This window comes from Zonotrichia albicollis, chromosome 31 (assembly GCF_047830755.1).
Source record: "Zonotrichia albicollis isolate bZonAlb1 chromosome 31, bZonAlb1.hap1, whole genome shotgun sequence".
In the NCBI taxonomy this organism is placed as follows: Eukaryota; Metazoa; Chordata; class Aves; order Passeriformes; family Passerellidae; genus Zonotrichia; species Zonotrichia albicollis.
Window position 1 is genome coordinate 5,541,508 of NC_133849.1, and position 14,974 is coordinate 5,556,481.

General features: G+C 60.2%; 1 protein-coding gene across 3 annotated transcripts; it reads right to left on the reverse strand.

The window, feature by feature from the left end:
• Positions 1 to 4,072: 4,072 nt before the first annotated feature.
• LOC102064723 (uncharacterized) lies at positions 4,073 to 12,155 on the reverse strand. 3 transcript variants are annotated; one of them, XR_012577441.1, is made up of 7 exons: positions 11,390 to 12,155; positions 10,090 to 11,076; positions 8,746 to 9,768; positions 7,351 to 8,322; positions 5,926 to 6,921; positions 4,691 to 5,660; positions 4,073 to 4,211 (listed from the first exon to the last, which is right to left on the reverse strand). XR_012577441.1 is itself a non-coding variant. In XM_074529837.1 (6 exons), the coding sequence occupies exons 1-6, from the start codon at positions 11,402 to 11,404 to the stop codon at positions 4,749 to 4,751; spliced, it is 4,905 nt and encodes a 1,634-aa protein (XP_074385938.1). In that variant the 5' UTR covers positions 11,405 to 12,155; the 3' UTR covers positions 4,595 to 4,748. The 3 variants fall into 3 exon arrangements, 1 of the variants encoding a protein (XP_074385938.1); XR_012577440.1 differs by having other exon boundaries at positions 4,087 to 4,211; positions 4,670 to 5,660; XM_074529837.1 differs by lacking the exon at positions 4,073 to 4,211 and having other exon boundaries at positions 4,595 to 5,660.
• Between the last annotated feature and the right edge of the window lie 2,819 nt (positions 12,156 to 14,974).

Below are 14,974 nucleotides of genomic sequence, written 5' to 3' on the forward strand. Positions count from 1 at the left end.
CGTGGGAGGCCAAACGCTTTTTGATGATGGCACGATAGACGTGGCATCACTGCTGGTGCAGTGGAAAAAGTTTGACGCAACTTGGCGGAGGTCTGGGTTTTGTAGCTCTCGGAGTTCCCAGGAGGACCATTCTGTCCCGGATGTGGATGAGGGGGTGTAAGAGCCTAAATGAGGGATGCAGGATCCCAGGCAGCTCTTCAAAATGCAGTTTATTACATCCAAGACATTACAGCAGGCCAGGGTCAAGGGTGACAGATCCTGTGTCTACATCTGTCAGCTCCAGCTGCAGGCAGGCCTGGAGACCCACACCCCTCACTCAGGCTTTTACCAATGGTGGTGTCCCACGTTGGGCGCCACCTTAAGAGCCTAAATGAGGGATGTGGGACTCCATGTGGCTCTTCAAAATGCAGTTTATTGTATCGAAGGTGTTACAGCAGTCCAGGGTCATGGGTGACAGAGCCTGTGCCTACAGCTGTCAGCTCCAGCTGCAGGCAGGCCTGGAGGCACACATCCCTTAATCAGGCTCTTACTAAGGGCGCCCCACGTTGGGTGCCACTGTAAGAGCCTAAATGAGGGATGTGGGACTCCATGTGGCTCTTCAAAATGCAGTTTATTACATCCAAGATGTTACAGCAGGTCACGGTCATGGGTGACAGAGCCTGTGACCACAGCTCTCATTCAGACTCTTTCTAGTCCCTCTTACTAATGGTGCCCCATGCTGGGCACCATTAGTAAGAGCCAGACTGAAAGATGCAGGAGTCCAGGCAGCTCTTCAAAATGCAGTTTAGTACATCCAAGATGCTACAGCAGTCCAGGGTCATGGGTGACAGATCCGGTGTCTACAGCTGTCTGCTGCCAGCTGCAGGCAGGCCTGGAGACCCTTTGGTTTTGGTTACATTGCATTATATACTTTTCTTTGCTGAGCATCTTAATACAGCAGAACCAAACTATAACTTCTCTTTTACCTATAGCCTATCATAACTGCTATAATTACCGTATTCATGTTACTGTTTTCCAATCACTAAAAGTTAGTAAATTACAGTTCAAGCTAGAAGATGTTTTTCAGTTCTCTTGCAGTGGAAAATTCTGAGACCTTTTTTCTGCTTGCAACATCGGCAGGCTTGTTTGCCTGTGCCATCTTTCTGTTTGGTAAAAACATCTTGTTTGTGGTGGGTTTATCCTTTGCTCTAAGCCATAAAAACCCCTTCTAACTAACACACCCTTTGCCTCCTTGGTTATCCAGTGAGACTGGCTCAGCAATTCTTTTCTTCTATATCAAAACTTGCTTCCATCTCTATTCCTTCTTCAGATTCTCCATTCAAAAATCTTTCTGCCCAGCTCACACACCTGTGAGACTTTCCTGTCAAACTTTCATCCTTCCCAACACAAGTGGGTTTCCCATCCCACCTTCCCGTGTCTCCCCCATGGTCACACAGACAGAACCACAGGTCAGCCCGTGGGGTGCACCCTCTCTGTTGGGCTGGGGGACGTTGGGCTCTGACTGTGGGGCCTGTGACTCGCACGGGTGCTGCATTGATCTTCCTCACCTCCTCCCTCATCTCCCTCATCTCCTCTTTGAGTTCCATGACCATGGCAGAGACATGAGCCTGCATGGGGCCACTGATCATACTCTCATAATATCCATGAAAAACACCAATCACTTGTTTTTAGAATTTTAAAAGTTTAATAGTAATAAAATGATTATAAAAATAGTAATACAATCGGTAATAAAAATTTGAAAATTGGGATTTAAAAAGTAATGAAAATTTGGAATATTGGGATTAGGACAATACGAGACAATAAAAATAAAGAGTTATGAAGAGTCCAGGTACCTCTTTCTGGGCAGAATAAGCCCAAAAAAGGGACACCCAGTAACAGAAGATTAATCCTTAAAAGCTTAAAAGCAATAGCCTGTTGCATAATCATACATCTCCTACGTGATGCATAAATTCCATTCAAACAAAGGATTCTGCCTGGTCAGTGTCAACTACTTTCTCTGAATCCTGGCTTCAGGGCTGAGTGAGGCAGGAAGAAGTTGGTTTCTTCTGATAAGGGAGCAATAAATTCTTTTTCTCTGAAAGATTTAGGTGTCCTGAGGCTGTTATCTCAGTCAAAGTGCCTTATTTGTCCCTTTTGAAAAAAGTATCTTACGTAGCCTAGTTTCAATTTTAACATTATGTTATAATCTAAAACTATATTTAGCACCCTGCTTAAAAAAATTAATATAGCATCACGTTCTAACATAACACATATAATATTCATTTTAGTATTTGCCAAAAGCCAATCATAAAATACGCGTTTTTCACAATTTCTAAGCTTGTTGGTGACAGCCCACTGCCTCTTGGTTGGTGTCAGCATCAGTCATTGCAATGAAGGTGGTGCATTGAGATGGCCCCAGATCTGCCAGATCCCACAACATTTTCCCTGTGCACCTGACCTTGTTGGGGTCATTTCCATGCTGTCCATCCCTCCCAAAGAGTACCTCCAATACTGCCACTTCTCTCAGCTGTTGGATCCCTTCCTCAAGGGTTCGGTATCATTTTAATTTTGCCATCTGCTCAGGTGTATTGTCATCCCATCCAGGGTTTCCAAGGGGAAATATCTCAGTGACAGCGCCTTGAAGCAGCTCCCTGGCTGTGCTCCCCCCAAGGAAGTTTGGGATGGATTTATTGACCACTTGACTCTCAATGGGGTCAGTGATGTGTCTGACACAGAGTTCAGATGAGCCTGGTCTGATTTATATAGACGATATTATTAATTATTTAGTTAATTAATTAACTTACAGGCTGTACGGTGCACACATGAACTAACAGATTATATTGCAACAACCAGCAGCTACAAGGAATCACCGATAATCAATATCAGTATCAAATACCGTATCAAATTGTTTGTGATTAATAACAATGTGCAAAAGGAAATCAAAAAATGCAAAAGGCAATTATTAAATTGTCATTTATGATCCAGCTGATCTGCAGGCACAGTGGAAACCTGGAAGCTGCTGAGGGGACTCATTCAACCCTGTCCCTGTCCCTGAGTGTCATCAGTGTGTCCCTGAGTATCTCTGAGTGTCCCAAGTGTCCCTGAGTGTCCCCAGACTGTCCCTGAGTGTCCCCTGAGTGTCCCCAGAGATGTCAATCCAGGAATTCCCATGAGGATTGGGGCAATTTCAATGAAAATTCCCCAGATTTATCTCAAATACTGCACGGGGAGGGCACAGGTGACAGCAGCCATGTCCCCAATGATGTCACTGCCATGATGACATCACAGTGGTGACATCACTGTCTCTGCAGCAGCCTCGGGATGTCCTCGATGGCTTTTTGGCACCGCTCGGCCACCGCACGGATGCCAGGGCCATTGGGGCCACCACGGCCATCATAGGGACTCAAGAGGAGGTCATGGATGTCCCCAAGTGTCCCCAGCAGGTGATGCTTGAACAGGCGGGTGCTGGCCTCCCACAGCTGCTCAAACTTGGCCACCACAGCCACCAAGGCCTCAGGGACATCGGGGGATGCATAATTTGTCCCCTCCAGGGCAGCCTTGACTTCCCCAAGCCCGCACTGCAGTTCCGAGAGGAACAACCTGGCTCTGTCACAGGTGGCCACCAAGCGCTGCAGCGACTCCAGGGCCACCTCTGCCCAAGGTCTCCTCCTGATGGCCGCCCTCGCCCGCCTGGTGGCCACCATATTCTCTTCCATGGCCTCGCTGGGGGCCATTGCCATCTGGGCATCACGTGTGGCCCCCACTGAGGCCTCCCCATCCCTGTCCAGGGCCACCATGAGCTGGTGGGCTGTGGCTGCCAGGTTGTCCTCAGCTGTCCCCCTGTGGGTGGCCTTGTCCTGTGGGTCCCTGGCCCGGGCAGGGGCTGTGTTCTCGCAGGTGTCACGGAGCTCAGTGGCCTCCCTGGCCACCTGGTCCCAGCTCTTCTCAAGTGCAGACACCAACTCCCACCAGGTGCTGCCCGCGGCTCTCACATCGGCCCAGGTGGCCCTCGGGGTGGCCCCGAGGGTGGCCAGGGGCTGGCCCAGGGAGGTGACACCGGGGTGTTCCAGGCCCTTACAGAGGCTCCAGGTGAAGATCCTCAGGGCCACATGCAGGGACTTTGGGGGCACACAGCACCGCACGCCCCGGCGTGGCCCAGTCACAGTGGCCACCACGTCACCCAGGGTGGCCACCACAGACACCAGAGCCTCCAGCAGCTGAGGAGGGGACACCTGGGGAGGGGACAGGGGAGGTGTCAGGGACCTGGAGGCATTTGTGGCCCTCTTTCGGTGATGCCTGTGCCCTCATGGTGTCCCCTCCCTGGAGGGCTCTGCTGTCCCCTGTCCCAGCGCCATGCCCTCCTCCCCTCTGCCACCCCCTGCCACCCTCCCCACTGTTCCCTCAGCCACCACTACCAGCACAGTTCTAGCCCCTGCCATCCCCCGCTGTCCCTTCTGCCACAGCCTCCCAGCCCCTGTGTCCGTCCTCCCCCCGTCATCCGCATCCCCCACTGCCCCACTGTCCCCCTTTCCCCTCCATGCCTCTGTCACCTCCTCCCTTCCTGCCCCTCCCTCCAGTCCCCTTTGCGACCGCCTCTCCCCTCCAGCCACCCCTCATATCCCCTCCATCCCCCATTGCCCCCTCCCCACAGTGTCCCCTCTGTCCCCATCTCTCTCGCCCCCCATCACACATTTTGGAGCTCCAGGCTCACTGGGGACACTCTGGGGACACTCCGGGGGTCGAAGGAGCCTTGGGATGTCCTCGGTGGCTCATTGGCACCTCTCGGCCACCCCACAGGCACTGGGGCTGGTGCGACCACCAGTGAACAACTGGATGGTGTCTGGAACTGCCCCCAGCAGGTGATCCTTGGCCAGGCGGGCGTTGGCCTCCCACAGCTGCTCGGCTTCGGCCACCTTGGCCACCCAGTCCTCGAGGATATCAAAGAATCCCTCATTTGTCCATATCAGGGCGGCCTTGATGTCCCCAACCCTGCGCTGCAGCTCCCGGGGTAAGGCAGTGGCTTCGTCACACGCGGCCACCAAGCGCTCCAGCAGCCCCAGGGACGCCTCCACCCGCTGTCTCACCATGGTGGCCCTTGTTGCCTCGCTGGCAGCCACCATGGCCTCTCTGCTCACCTGGGCTTCATGCCTGGCCAGGTCCTCGGCCCCCTCCTCCCCACCCAGGGCCTGACCCAGCTCCACCATGTTTTCCTGAGCTGTCCCATCACGGGCAGCCTTGCCCTGCAGCTCCCTGGCCTGGGCGGTGGCCACCCTGTTGGCTGCCTCAGTGGCCACCCCTCTGCAGGTGTTGTGGAGCTTGGTGGCCTTCCTGGCCAGCTGGGCCCAGCTGTTCACAAGCACAGACACTGATCGCTGCCACTTCCTGGCTGCCATTGTCACATCGTCCCAGCTGGTCCAGGTGGTGCTGTCATAGGCAGCCATGACCCCACTCAGGGAGGTGAGAGGGTCACCATCATCGTGGGTGACATTGTGGCGCCACCAGGTGCCCTCAGTGCGGTACAGGGTGACCCAGAGGCTCTCAGTGAAGTCCACCAGGTCCCGGTACAGGCTCGCTGTGGACACGGGCAGCATCATCTCCTCTTCCTGCCTGGGCAGGGTATCCAGCAGCTCACCCAGGGTGGCCACCACGGTGACCTGTGGCTGCAGCAGGGCCGGGGACAGCTGGCGAGGGGACAGGGAGATGTCAGGGACCTGGTGGCACTTGTGGCTTTCTGGGGTGGCCCCATGCCCCTGAGGGGTGCCCTTTGTCCCCTCTATCCCTTTTTCAGCCTCTTGTTCCCGCTGCCTCACTCTGCCCCTCCACTCGTAGCCCCTCCCACCCCCTGCCCCTCTGCTGTCCCATCTGGCACCCCCAACACCCCCCATGTCCCCCATTACCCCCTCCCCCCCACAGTGTTCCCTCTGTCCCATTCCCCCCCCATGGCACCTCTTGGAGCTCCATGCTCACTGGAGACACCTTGGGGACACCTTGGGGACGCTCTCGGGGTTTGAGGAGCCTTGGGATGTCCTCAGTGGCTCTTTGGCACCGCTCGGCCACGCCACAGCCACTGGGGCTGACGGGTTCACCATCGATATAGAACTTGATGATGTCGTCAAGCGTCTCCTCCAGGTGATCCTTGGCCAGGCGGTTGTTGGCCTCCCACAGCCGCTCAGCCATGGCCACCCTGGCCACCAAGTCCTCAGGGACATCGTATGATGCCTCATTTGTCCCCTTCAAGCTGGTCTTGATGTCCCCAACCCTGCGCTGCAGCTCCCGGGTGAACGCGGTGGCTTCGTCACACGTGGCCACCAAGCGCTCCAGCAGCCCCAGGGCCGCCTCCACCCGCTGTCTCACCATGGTGGCCCTTGTTGCCTCGCTGGCAGCCACCATGGCCTCTCTCCTCACCTGGGCTTCATGCCCGGCCATCACCTCGGCCCCCTCCTCCCTGCCCAGGGCCTGATCCAGCTCCATGTTTTCCTGAGCTGTCTCATAATGGGCAATCTCATGATGCAGGTCCCTGGCCCGGGCAGTGGCAGTGGCCGCCCTGTCGGCCACCTCCCTGCAGGCGTTGTGGAGCTCGGTGGCCTTCCTGGGCAGCCTGGCCCAGCTGTCCACAAGCAGAGACACCGCCTCCTGCCACTTGCTCGCTGCTATTTTCACATGGAACCAGGTGGTCCATGGGGTGCTCTTGTAGGCAGCCAGGGCCTGGCTCAGGGAGGTGAGAGGGTCAGTTAAAGAGGAGTTATTGCGGTGGTACCAGGTGTCATCAGTGTATTCCAGGATGGAGTGGAACTCCTCGGTGAAATCCACCAGTTCACTGTACAGGCACCTTGGGGACTCGAGCAGCATCAGCATCTCCTCGTCCCGCCTGTGCAGGATATCCAGCAGCTCAACCAGGATGGCCACCATGGTGACCTGTGGCTGCAGCAGGGCTGGGGACAGCTGGGGAGGGGACAGGGGAGGTGTCGGGGACCTGGTGGCACTTACGACCTCCTGGGATGAAACCTGCCCCCTAGCGGTCCCCTTTGTCCCCTCCATCCCTTTGTCAGTCAGTTCCTCTCTCTGTCACCCTCTGCCCATCCCCTCATAGCCCCTCCCACCCCTTGCCTGCCCTGTTGTCCCCTCTGCCACCACCGTCAGTCCCCATGTCCCCTCCCCGCTGTGTCCCCCCATTCCCCACTGCACCCCCCTCCCCCTTTCCCCTCCACCTCTCTGTCACCTCCCCCCTTCCAGCCACTCCCTCTGCAACCTCCTGACCCCTCCCACCACCCCCCTGTGCCCTCCATCCCCCACTGCCCCCTCCCCCCTCCTGTCCCCTCTGTCCCCATCTCCCCCGCCCCTGCATCGCACCTCTTGGGGCTCCATACTCACTGGGGACACCTTGGGGACATCTTGGGGATGCTCCACAGGTCGAAGGAGCCTTGGGATGTCCTCGGTGGCTCTTTGGCACCGCTCGGCAACCTCACAGGCACTGGGGCTGGTGGGACCAGCAGTGAAATAGAAGTTGATGATGTCATCAAGCATCCCCCATAGGTGATCCTTGGCCAGGCGGGCGTTGGCCTTCCACAGCCGCTCAGCCTCAGCCACCTTGGCCACCAAGTCCACCGGGACATCAGGGGACGCCTCATTTGTCCCCTTCAGGGCAGCCTCAATGTCCCTGAGCCGCCACTCCAGCTCCCGGGGGAACGCGGTGGCTTCGTCACACGCGGCCACCAAGGGCTCCAGCAGCCCCAGGGCCACCTCCAGCTGCTGTCTCACCATGGTGGCCCTTGTTGCCTCGCTGGCAGCCACCCTGGCATCTCTCCTTTTCTGGGCTTTATAGGGATCCTCCTCCTCGGCCCCCTCCTCCCTGCCCAGGGCCTGACCCAGCTCCACCATGTTTTCCTGAGCTGTCCCACCATAGGCAGCCCTGCGCTGTTGTTCTCTGGCCTGGGCGACTCTGTCAACCGCCTCAGCAGCCGCCTCTATGCAGCTGTTGCGGAGCTTGGTGGCTGCCCTGGCCAGCCGGGCCCAGCTGTTCATGAGCGTGGCCACCAACTGCTGCCACTTCCTGGCTGCCATTGTCACACGGTTCTGGGGGGTCCATGGGGTGCTCTTGTAGGTGACCAGGACCTGGCTCAGCAAGGTGACAGGGTCATCACCATTGGAAGTGACATTGTGGCGCTGCCAGGTGGCATCAGTGCAGTACAGGGTGACCCGAAGGTCCTTGGTGAAGTTCACCAGTTCCCAGTACAGGTCCACTGCGGACACGAGATTCATCTTGTCCCGCCTGGGCAGGGTGGCCAGGAGCTTGCCCAGGATGGCCACCACGGTGACCTGTGGCTGCAGCAGGGTTGGGGACAGCTGGGGAGGGGACAGGGGAGGTGTCAGGGACCTGGTGGCACTTACAGCCTCCTGGGGTGGCCCCCTGCAACTGAGGGGTGCCATTTGCTCTCTCTGTCCCTTTGTCAGTCATTTCCTCTCAGTGCCACCCCCTGCCCCTCCCCTCATAGCCCCTCCTGCCTCCCTGCTGTCCTTTCTGTCACCCCCCACCACCACACTTGTGGCCACTGCCACCCCCTGCTGTCCCTTCTGCCACCAGTTGTGCCCCCTCCCCTTCGTGTCCCTCCATCCCCCACTCCCGCCATCACCTCTCTTCTACCTCTCTGTCACCTCCCCCCTTCCTGCCATTGCCTCCTGTCCCCTCCTGCCATCCCATTTCCTCTCCATCCCTCACTGCCCGCTCGCCCCTCAGTGCTCCCTTTGTTCCACTCTCCACCCTCGCACCTCTTGGAGCTCCGTGCTCACTGGGGACATCTTGAGGACACCTTGGGGATGCTCCACAGGTCGAAGGAGCCTTGGGATGTCCTCGATGGCTCTTTGGCACTGCTCGGCCACCCCACAGGCACTGGGGCTGGTGGGACCAGCAGTGAAATAGAAGTTGATGATGTCATCAAGCGTCCCCCGTAGGTGATCCTTAGCCAGGCGGGTGTTGGCCTCCCACAGCTGCTCAGCCTCAGCCACCTTGGCCACCAAGTCCTCGGGGACATCGGGGGACACCTCATTTGTGCCCTCCAGGGTCGTCTCGACATCCCTGAGCCGCCACTCCAGCTCCCGGGGGAATGCGGTGGCTTCGTCACACGCGGCCACCAAGCGCTCCAGCAGCCCCAGGGCTGCCTCCACCTGCTGTCTCACCATGGTGGCCCTTGTTGCCTCGCTGGCAGCCACCCTGGCCTCTCTGCTCACCTGGGCTCCATGCCTGGCCACCACCTCAGACCCCTCCTCCCTGCCCAGGGCCTGACCCAGCTCCACCATGTTTTCCTGAGCTGTCCCATCACGGGCAGCCTCATCCTGCAGCTCCCTGGCCTGGGCGGTAGCGGTGGCTGCCTTGGTGGCTGCCTTGGTGGCTGCCTTAGTGGACAAATCCCAGCAGGTGATGCGGAGCTGGGTGGCCTTCCAGGCCAGCTGGACCCACCTGCCCACGAGCACATACGCCGAGCTGTGCCACTTCCTGCCTGCCATTGTCACATGGTCCCAGGTGGTCCCTGGGGTGCTCTTGTAGGCGGCCAGGACCTGGCTAAGGGAGGTGACAGGGTCATCATCATCGGAGGTGACATTGCAGCGCCACCAGGTGCCCTCAATGCAGTACAGGGTGACCTGGAGGTTCCTGGTGAAATCCTCCAGCTCCTGGTACAGTCTCACTGCAGATTTGAGCAGCAGCAGCTCTTCATCCTGCCTGGGCAGGGTGTCCAGCAGCTCACCCAGGATGGCCACCATGGTGACCTGTGGCTGCAGCAGGGCCGGGGACAGCTGTGGGGGGGACAGGGGAGGTGTCAGGGACCTGGTGGCACTCAGGGCCACCTGGGGTGGCCCACTGCCCCCAAGAGGTCCCCTTTGTCCCCTCCATTCATTTGTCAACCTCTTGTTCCCTCTGTCACCCCCTCCCCTCGTAGCCCCTCCCACCCCCTGCTCCCCGCCCCACGCCACCCTGCCAGCCCCTGTGTCCCTCCCTGTTGTGTACACCCCATCTCCCATTGCCACCTCCCCCCTCTGTCACCTCCCCCCTTCCTGCCACTCTCTCCTGTCCCCTTTGCGACCCCCTTTCACACCCCTGCCCTCCCCCCATCGCACCTCTGGGGACACCCTGGGGATCCTCTGGGGATGCTCCAGGGGTCGAAGGAGCCTTGGGATGTCATCAATGGCTCTTTGGCACCGCTCGGCCACCTCACGGGCACTGGGGCTGGCGGGACCACCAGTGCACAAGAACTTGATGATGTCTGGAAGTGTCCCCAGCAGGTGATCCTTGGCCAGGCGGGCGTTGGCCTCCCACATCCACTCGGCCTCGGCCACCTTGGCCACCAAGTCCTCAGGGACATTGCGAGACGCCTCATTTGTCCCCTTCAGGGCGGCCTCGATGTCCCCAACCCTGCGCTGCAGCTCCCGAGGGAACGCGGTGGCTTCGACACACGCGGCCACCAAGCGCTCCAGCAGCCCCAGGGCCGCCTCCACCCACTGTCTCACCATGGTGGCCCTTGTTGCCTCGCTGGCAGCCACCATGGCCTCTCTGCTCACCTGGGCTCCATGCCCGGCCACTACCTCGGCCCCCTCCTCCCTGCCCAGGGCCTGACCCAGCTCCACCATGTTTTCCTGAGCTGTCTCATCACAGGCAGCCTCGTCCTGCAGCTCTCTGGCCCGGGCGGTGGCAGCGGCAGCCATGTCGGCTGCCTCACTGGCCACCCCTCTGCAGGTGTTGCGGAGCTCGGTGGCTTTCCTGGCCAGCTGGGCCCAGCTGTTCACTGGCCCAGCCACCGCCCGCTGCCACTTCAGGGCTGCCCATGTCACACACTTCCAGGTGGTCCGTGGGCTGCTCTTGCAGGCGGCCAGGGCCCGGCTCAGGGAGGTGACAGGGTCATCACCATCCACGGTGACATTGTGGTGCCGCCAGGCGTCATCCGTGTGGTACAGGGTAGCCCGGAGTTCCCTGGTGAATTTCACCACGTCTCGGTACAAGCTCACAGCGGACCCGAGCAGCATCTCGTTCTCCCTGGGCAGGGTGTCCAGCAGCTCACCCAGGATGGCCACCACGTTGACCTGTGGCTGCAGCAGGGCCGGGGACAGCTGGGGAAGGGACAGGGGAGGTGTCAGGGACCTGGTGGCACTTAGGGCCTCCTGGGGTGGCACCCTGCTCCCGAGGGGTCCTTTTTGCCCCTCCCTGGAGGGCTCTGCTACCCGTCGGTCCCTGCCTTGTTCCCGCTGCCACCCCTGCCACTTCCCTCGTAGCCTCTGCCACCCTCCTGCCCCCACTGCTGTCCCCTCTGCCACCCTCTGTTGTCCCCTCTGCCACTCCCCCGCCAGCCCCCGTATCCTCTCCCCTCGCTCACTGCCCCCTTTCACCACCCTACGTTTCCCCTCCTCTCCCCCCCGGTCGCACCTCTTTTGGCTCCATGCTCACTGGAGACACCTTGGGCACGCTCCGGTGGCAAAGGAGCCCCGGGACCGACTTCGGTCCCGGCCCAGAACCGGTCCCGGGAACGGCGCCGAGAAAAGGCCGAGCCGCCTCAGGAAGGATGGGAAAGGGGCCGGGCGCCCGCCCTTTCCCATGGAAGCTCGAGGATTTGCGCGCTTTGGCTCAATCCTAGGGGATTTAGGCTCCGTCCAGGCATTTCCAGGCGGATTCCGCCGTTCCCGGCCGGATTTATGAGGAAACGCGGAGCGCTCTGAGGAGCGGGCGGAACTGCCCTCAACAAGACGGCGGCGCTGCTTCAGGAAAAGGGCAGGAGCTGTCCTGGCTCTCTTTAGAGGCCCCAGGGGTCCTGCAGGGTTTTCTGCCGAGTTTGGGGGGATTTAAACGGAATAATGGGGGGATTTAGGCTGAATTTGGGGAATTTAAGTGGAATTTGGAATCCCCGTTGCTCTGCCCACCTGTGGAAGCATATCCAGGACCGGGCGGAACTGCCCTCACCCAAAATGGCGGCGATGCCTGACGCCGGAGACGGGCAGTTTGGGCTGGTTGAGCTTGGTAGCGCTCCTGGGAGACTCTTCTGGGTGGATTTGGCCGCTTTTGTTAAATGCCAGGGGATTTAGGCTTCATCCCGCCATTTCCAGGCAGATTCCGCCGTTCCCGGCTGGATTTATGAAGGAGAGCGGAGCACTACGGGGCCCACAGAACTGCCCTCAAAAAAGATGGCGACACAGCGGCCTTGTTGTGCAGTGCGGATCAATCAGAAGCCAGGCTTGGCAGAAGTACTGGCGGAAGTCTCCCCGCGGCGGCGTCGGCGGCTGCTTCCTGCAGAACCGCGGTGCATTGTGGGCATTGTGGTCCCAGTGGCGCCCAGCGGTGGCGGAGCGGGGCTGAGGCCGCGGGAGGCGGGGGACGAGGCGGGAATTTTGGGGGTCCGAGGGAGCCCCAGGACCGCCCCCGGCAGCGCGGGATGGGCGACAGCGACCGCCGTCAGCACCGGGAACGGGGGGGGCGGTGAGGGGGGCTTGGGAGAATTATGAGGGGATTGGGGAGGGCTGAGGTGATGTGAGGGGATTTTAAGGGTCCTGAGGGGGTTTGGACGGGTTGTGAGGGGATGTGAGGGGTTCTGCGAAATCCTGAGGGGGACTGAGGGGTCCTGAGGGGATGTGAGTAGTTCTGAGGGGGTTTGTGGGGTCCTGAGGGAGAACTGGGGCTCCTGAGGGGATGTGAGGGGTCATGAGAGGATTTAGGGAATCCTGAGGGGATTTGGGGGGTTTTGGAGAGTTCTGAGGGGGTCCTGAGTCCGTGTGAGGGGTCCTGAGGAGATATGGGGGACCTGAGGGAGTTTGGGGGGTTGTGAGGGGGTTTGGGGGTGCTGAGAGGGTTTGGGGTGGATTTGGGGGGGTTCTGAGGGAGAATTGTGGTTGTAAGAGGATTTGAGGGGGGATTTTGGGGGGTCCTGAGGGGATCTGGGGAATCCTGCAGGAATCTGGAGGGGATTCTAAGGGGTCCTGAGGAGATTTTGGGTGGTCCCGACTGGGTTTTGGGCATCCCGAGTAAATCTGGGAGGTTTTACAGGGATTTGAGCCTCCCTGACTGGATTTGCCACAATTTTGTGGGGATTTAGTTTTATTATATGGTCCCTGACTGGAGTTTCGATTTTTTTTTGTGGCAGTTTTGGGGTATTTTTGGAGTATTTCGTGGTCCTTGACCGGAGTTTGGGGGCATTTGGGTTTTTTGGGGTAATTTCGGGGTAATTTCACCCCCACTCCTTGCCGGCCCCTACCCGCCCAAACTCAGGCCACGCCCCTTCCTCTCCCCATTGGCCGCCGCTCCCGCGCCCCGCCCGTTTTCCCACTCTCCCATTCATAATCCTTTCTCACTCTCCCGCTTCGCCGCTCCCCATTGGCCGCGGCGCTCGGCCCCGCCCTGCTGTGGGCGTGTCTACAAGACGGATCGGCGTTTATTGAAAGTCTCCGCTCAGCGGCGGCCCCGGGGGGGTGGAGTCAGCCCGGCCCCACCGGGGGGGGCCCAACGCGGGCCGGGGGCTGGGGGAGTCCAGGAGGGAGGGGCTGGGGGCATTTCAGGGGGTTCAATCAATGGGAGGGGTGCTCGGGGGTGCCGAAGTGGGGGGCGGGGTCTGGTGAGTGTGGGAGGGTCCCATGGATTGCGGGGTCCTGGTGAGTGTGGGGCGGTGAGGCGGGGGTCCCATGGATGGGGGAGGGGCAGTGAGTGGGGGGTCCTGGCGCACTGGGGAGGTCTCGTGGACTGGGGGGTTCCCAGCGCTTTGGGAGTGTCGGTGAACGGGAGGAGGCGGTGAATGGGAGGGTCCCGGTAAATTGGGGGGGGGGGTCCCTGGTGATAACCTGGGGGGGGTCACAGGATTGAGCCCCAAAGGACACCCCCTGTGCTGGGGTCCCCCCTGTACCCCCCCAGCGCTCGGAGCCCCCCCGGTCCCGCTCCTGGCCCCCCCCCCCGTCCCGGTGCTGTTCCCAGGGGGGTCAAAGGGGAGGGGGCGGAACCCCCTTTGGCACAAAGGGGCGTCTGGGCCCGGTGCTCGGAGGGGTCGGTACACGAGGGGTGTCCGGTCCCAGTCCCGGTGCTCGGGGTGGTCCCGGTGCCCGGAGGGGTCCCGGGTTTCAAGGGGGGGTCCAGTCCCAGTCCCCGTGCTCGGTGAGGGGGGGTCAATGCACGGGGGGGATCCCGGTGCTCGAGGAGGGTCCAGTCCCAGTGCTGGTGCACGGGGGAGGTCCTGGTGCTCTGTGATTTGGGGGGGGATCTCCGGTAGTCCTGGTGCCCGAGGCTGGCGTTGTTTGAGGGATGGTCCCGGTGCTCAGTGATACTGGTGGGGGGGGGGAGGGAGGTGTCTCCGATGGTCCCAGTGCACAGTGAGGGGGTCCAATGCTCGAGGGGGGGGTCCCGGTGCTCGGTGATATTCAGGGGGGGTCTCCGGTGGTCCCAGTGCCCAAGGGGGATCAATGCTCAAGGGCGTGTGGGAAGGGGGATGCGGTTTTTGGGGGTGTCCCAGTGCACGATGAAGGGGGGGTGCAGGTGCTCAAGGGGGTGTCGGGAGCACTGAAGGGGGTGCAGGTGCGGGTTTTGGGGGGTCCCAGTGCCCCCCCAGGGTGGGATCAGTGCTCAGCAGCGGGGGCTGCCCAGGGACGCCCCCAGACCCCCAAATCCCAGCTGAGTCTGCTGCAAGGCACCGAGAGGGCTCATTCATTGAGGCCTCTGCCCCAAGCTTGTCAAGAATGCCCTCAGAATGTCCCCAAGTCTCCGCAGTGGTGACATCATGACGCCATCACGGTGACAGGAGCGTTCCTGCAGCAGCCTCGGGATTTCCTCCACGGCGCTTTGGCACCGCTCACCCACCATGCGGCCATCTTGGCCAGGACAGGGACACAAGCAGAGGGGGTGCATGTCCCCAAGTGTCCACAGCAGGTGATGCTTAGCCAGGTGGCCGCTGCCATCCCACAGCCACTCGGCCTCGGCCACCACGGCCAGCAAGGCTGCACAGAAATCAGAGGATGGCTCCTCTGTCCCCTTCATGGTGGC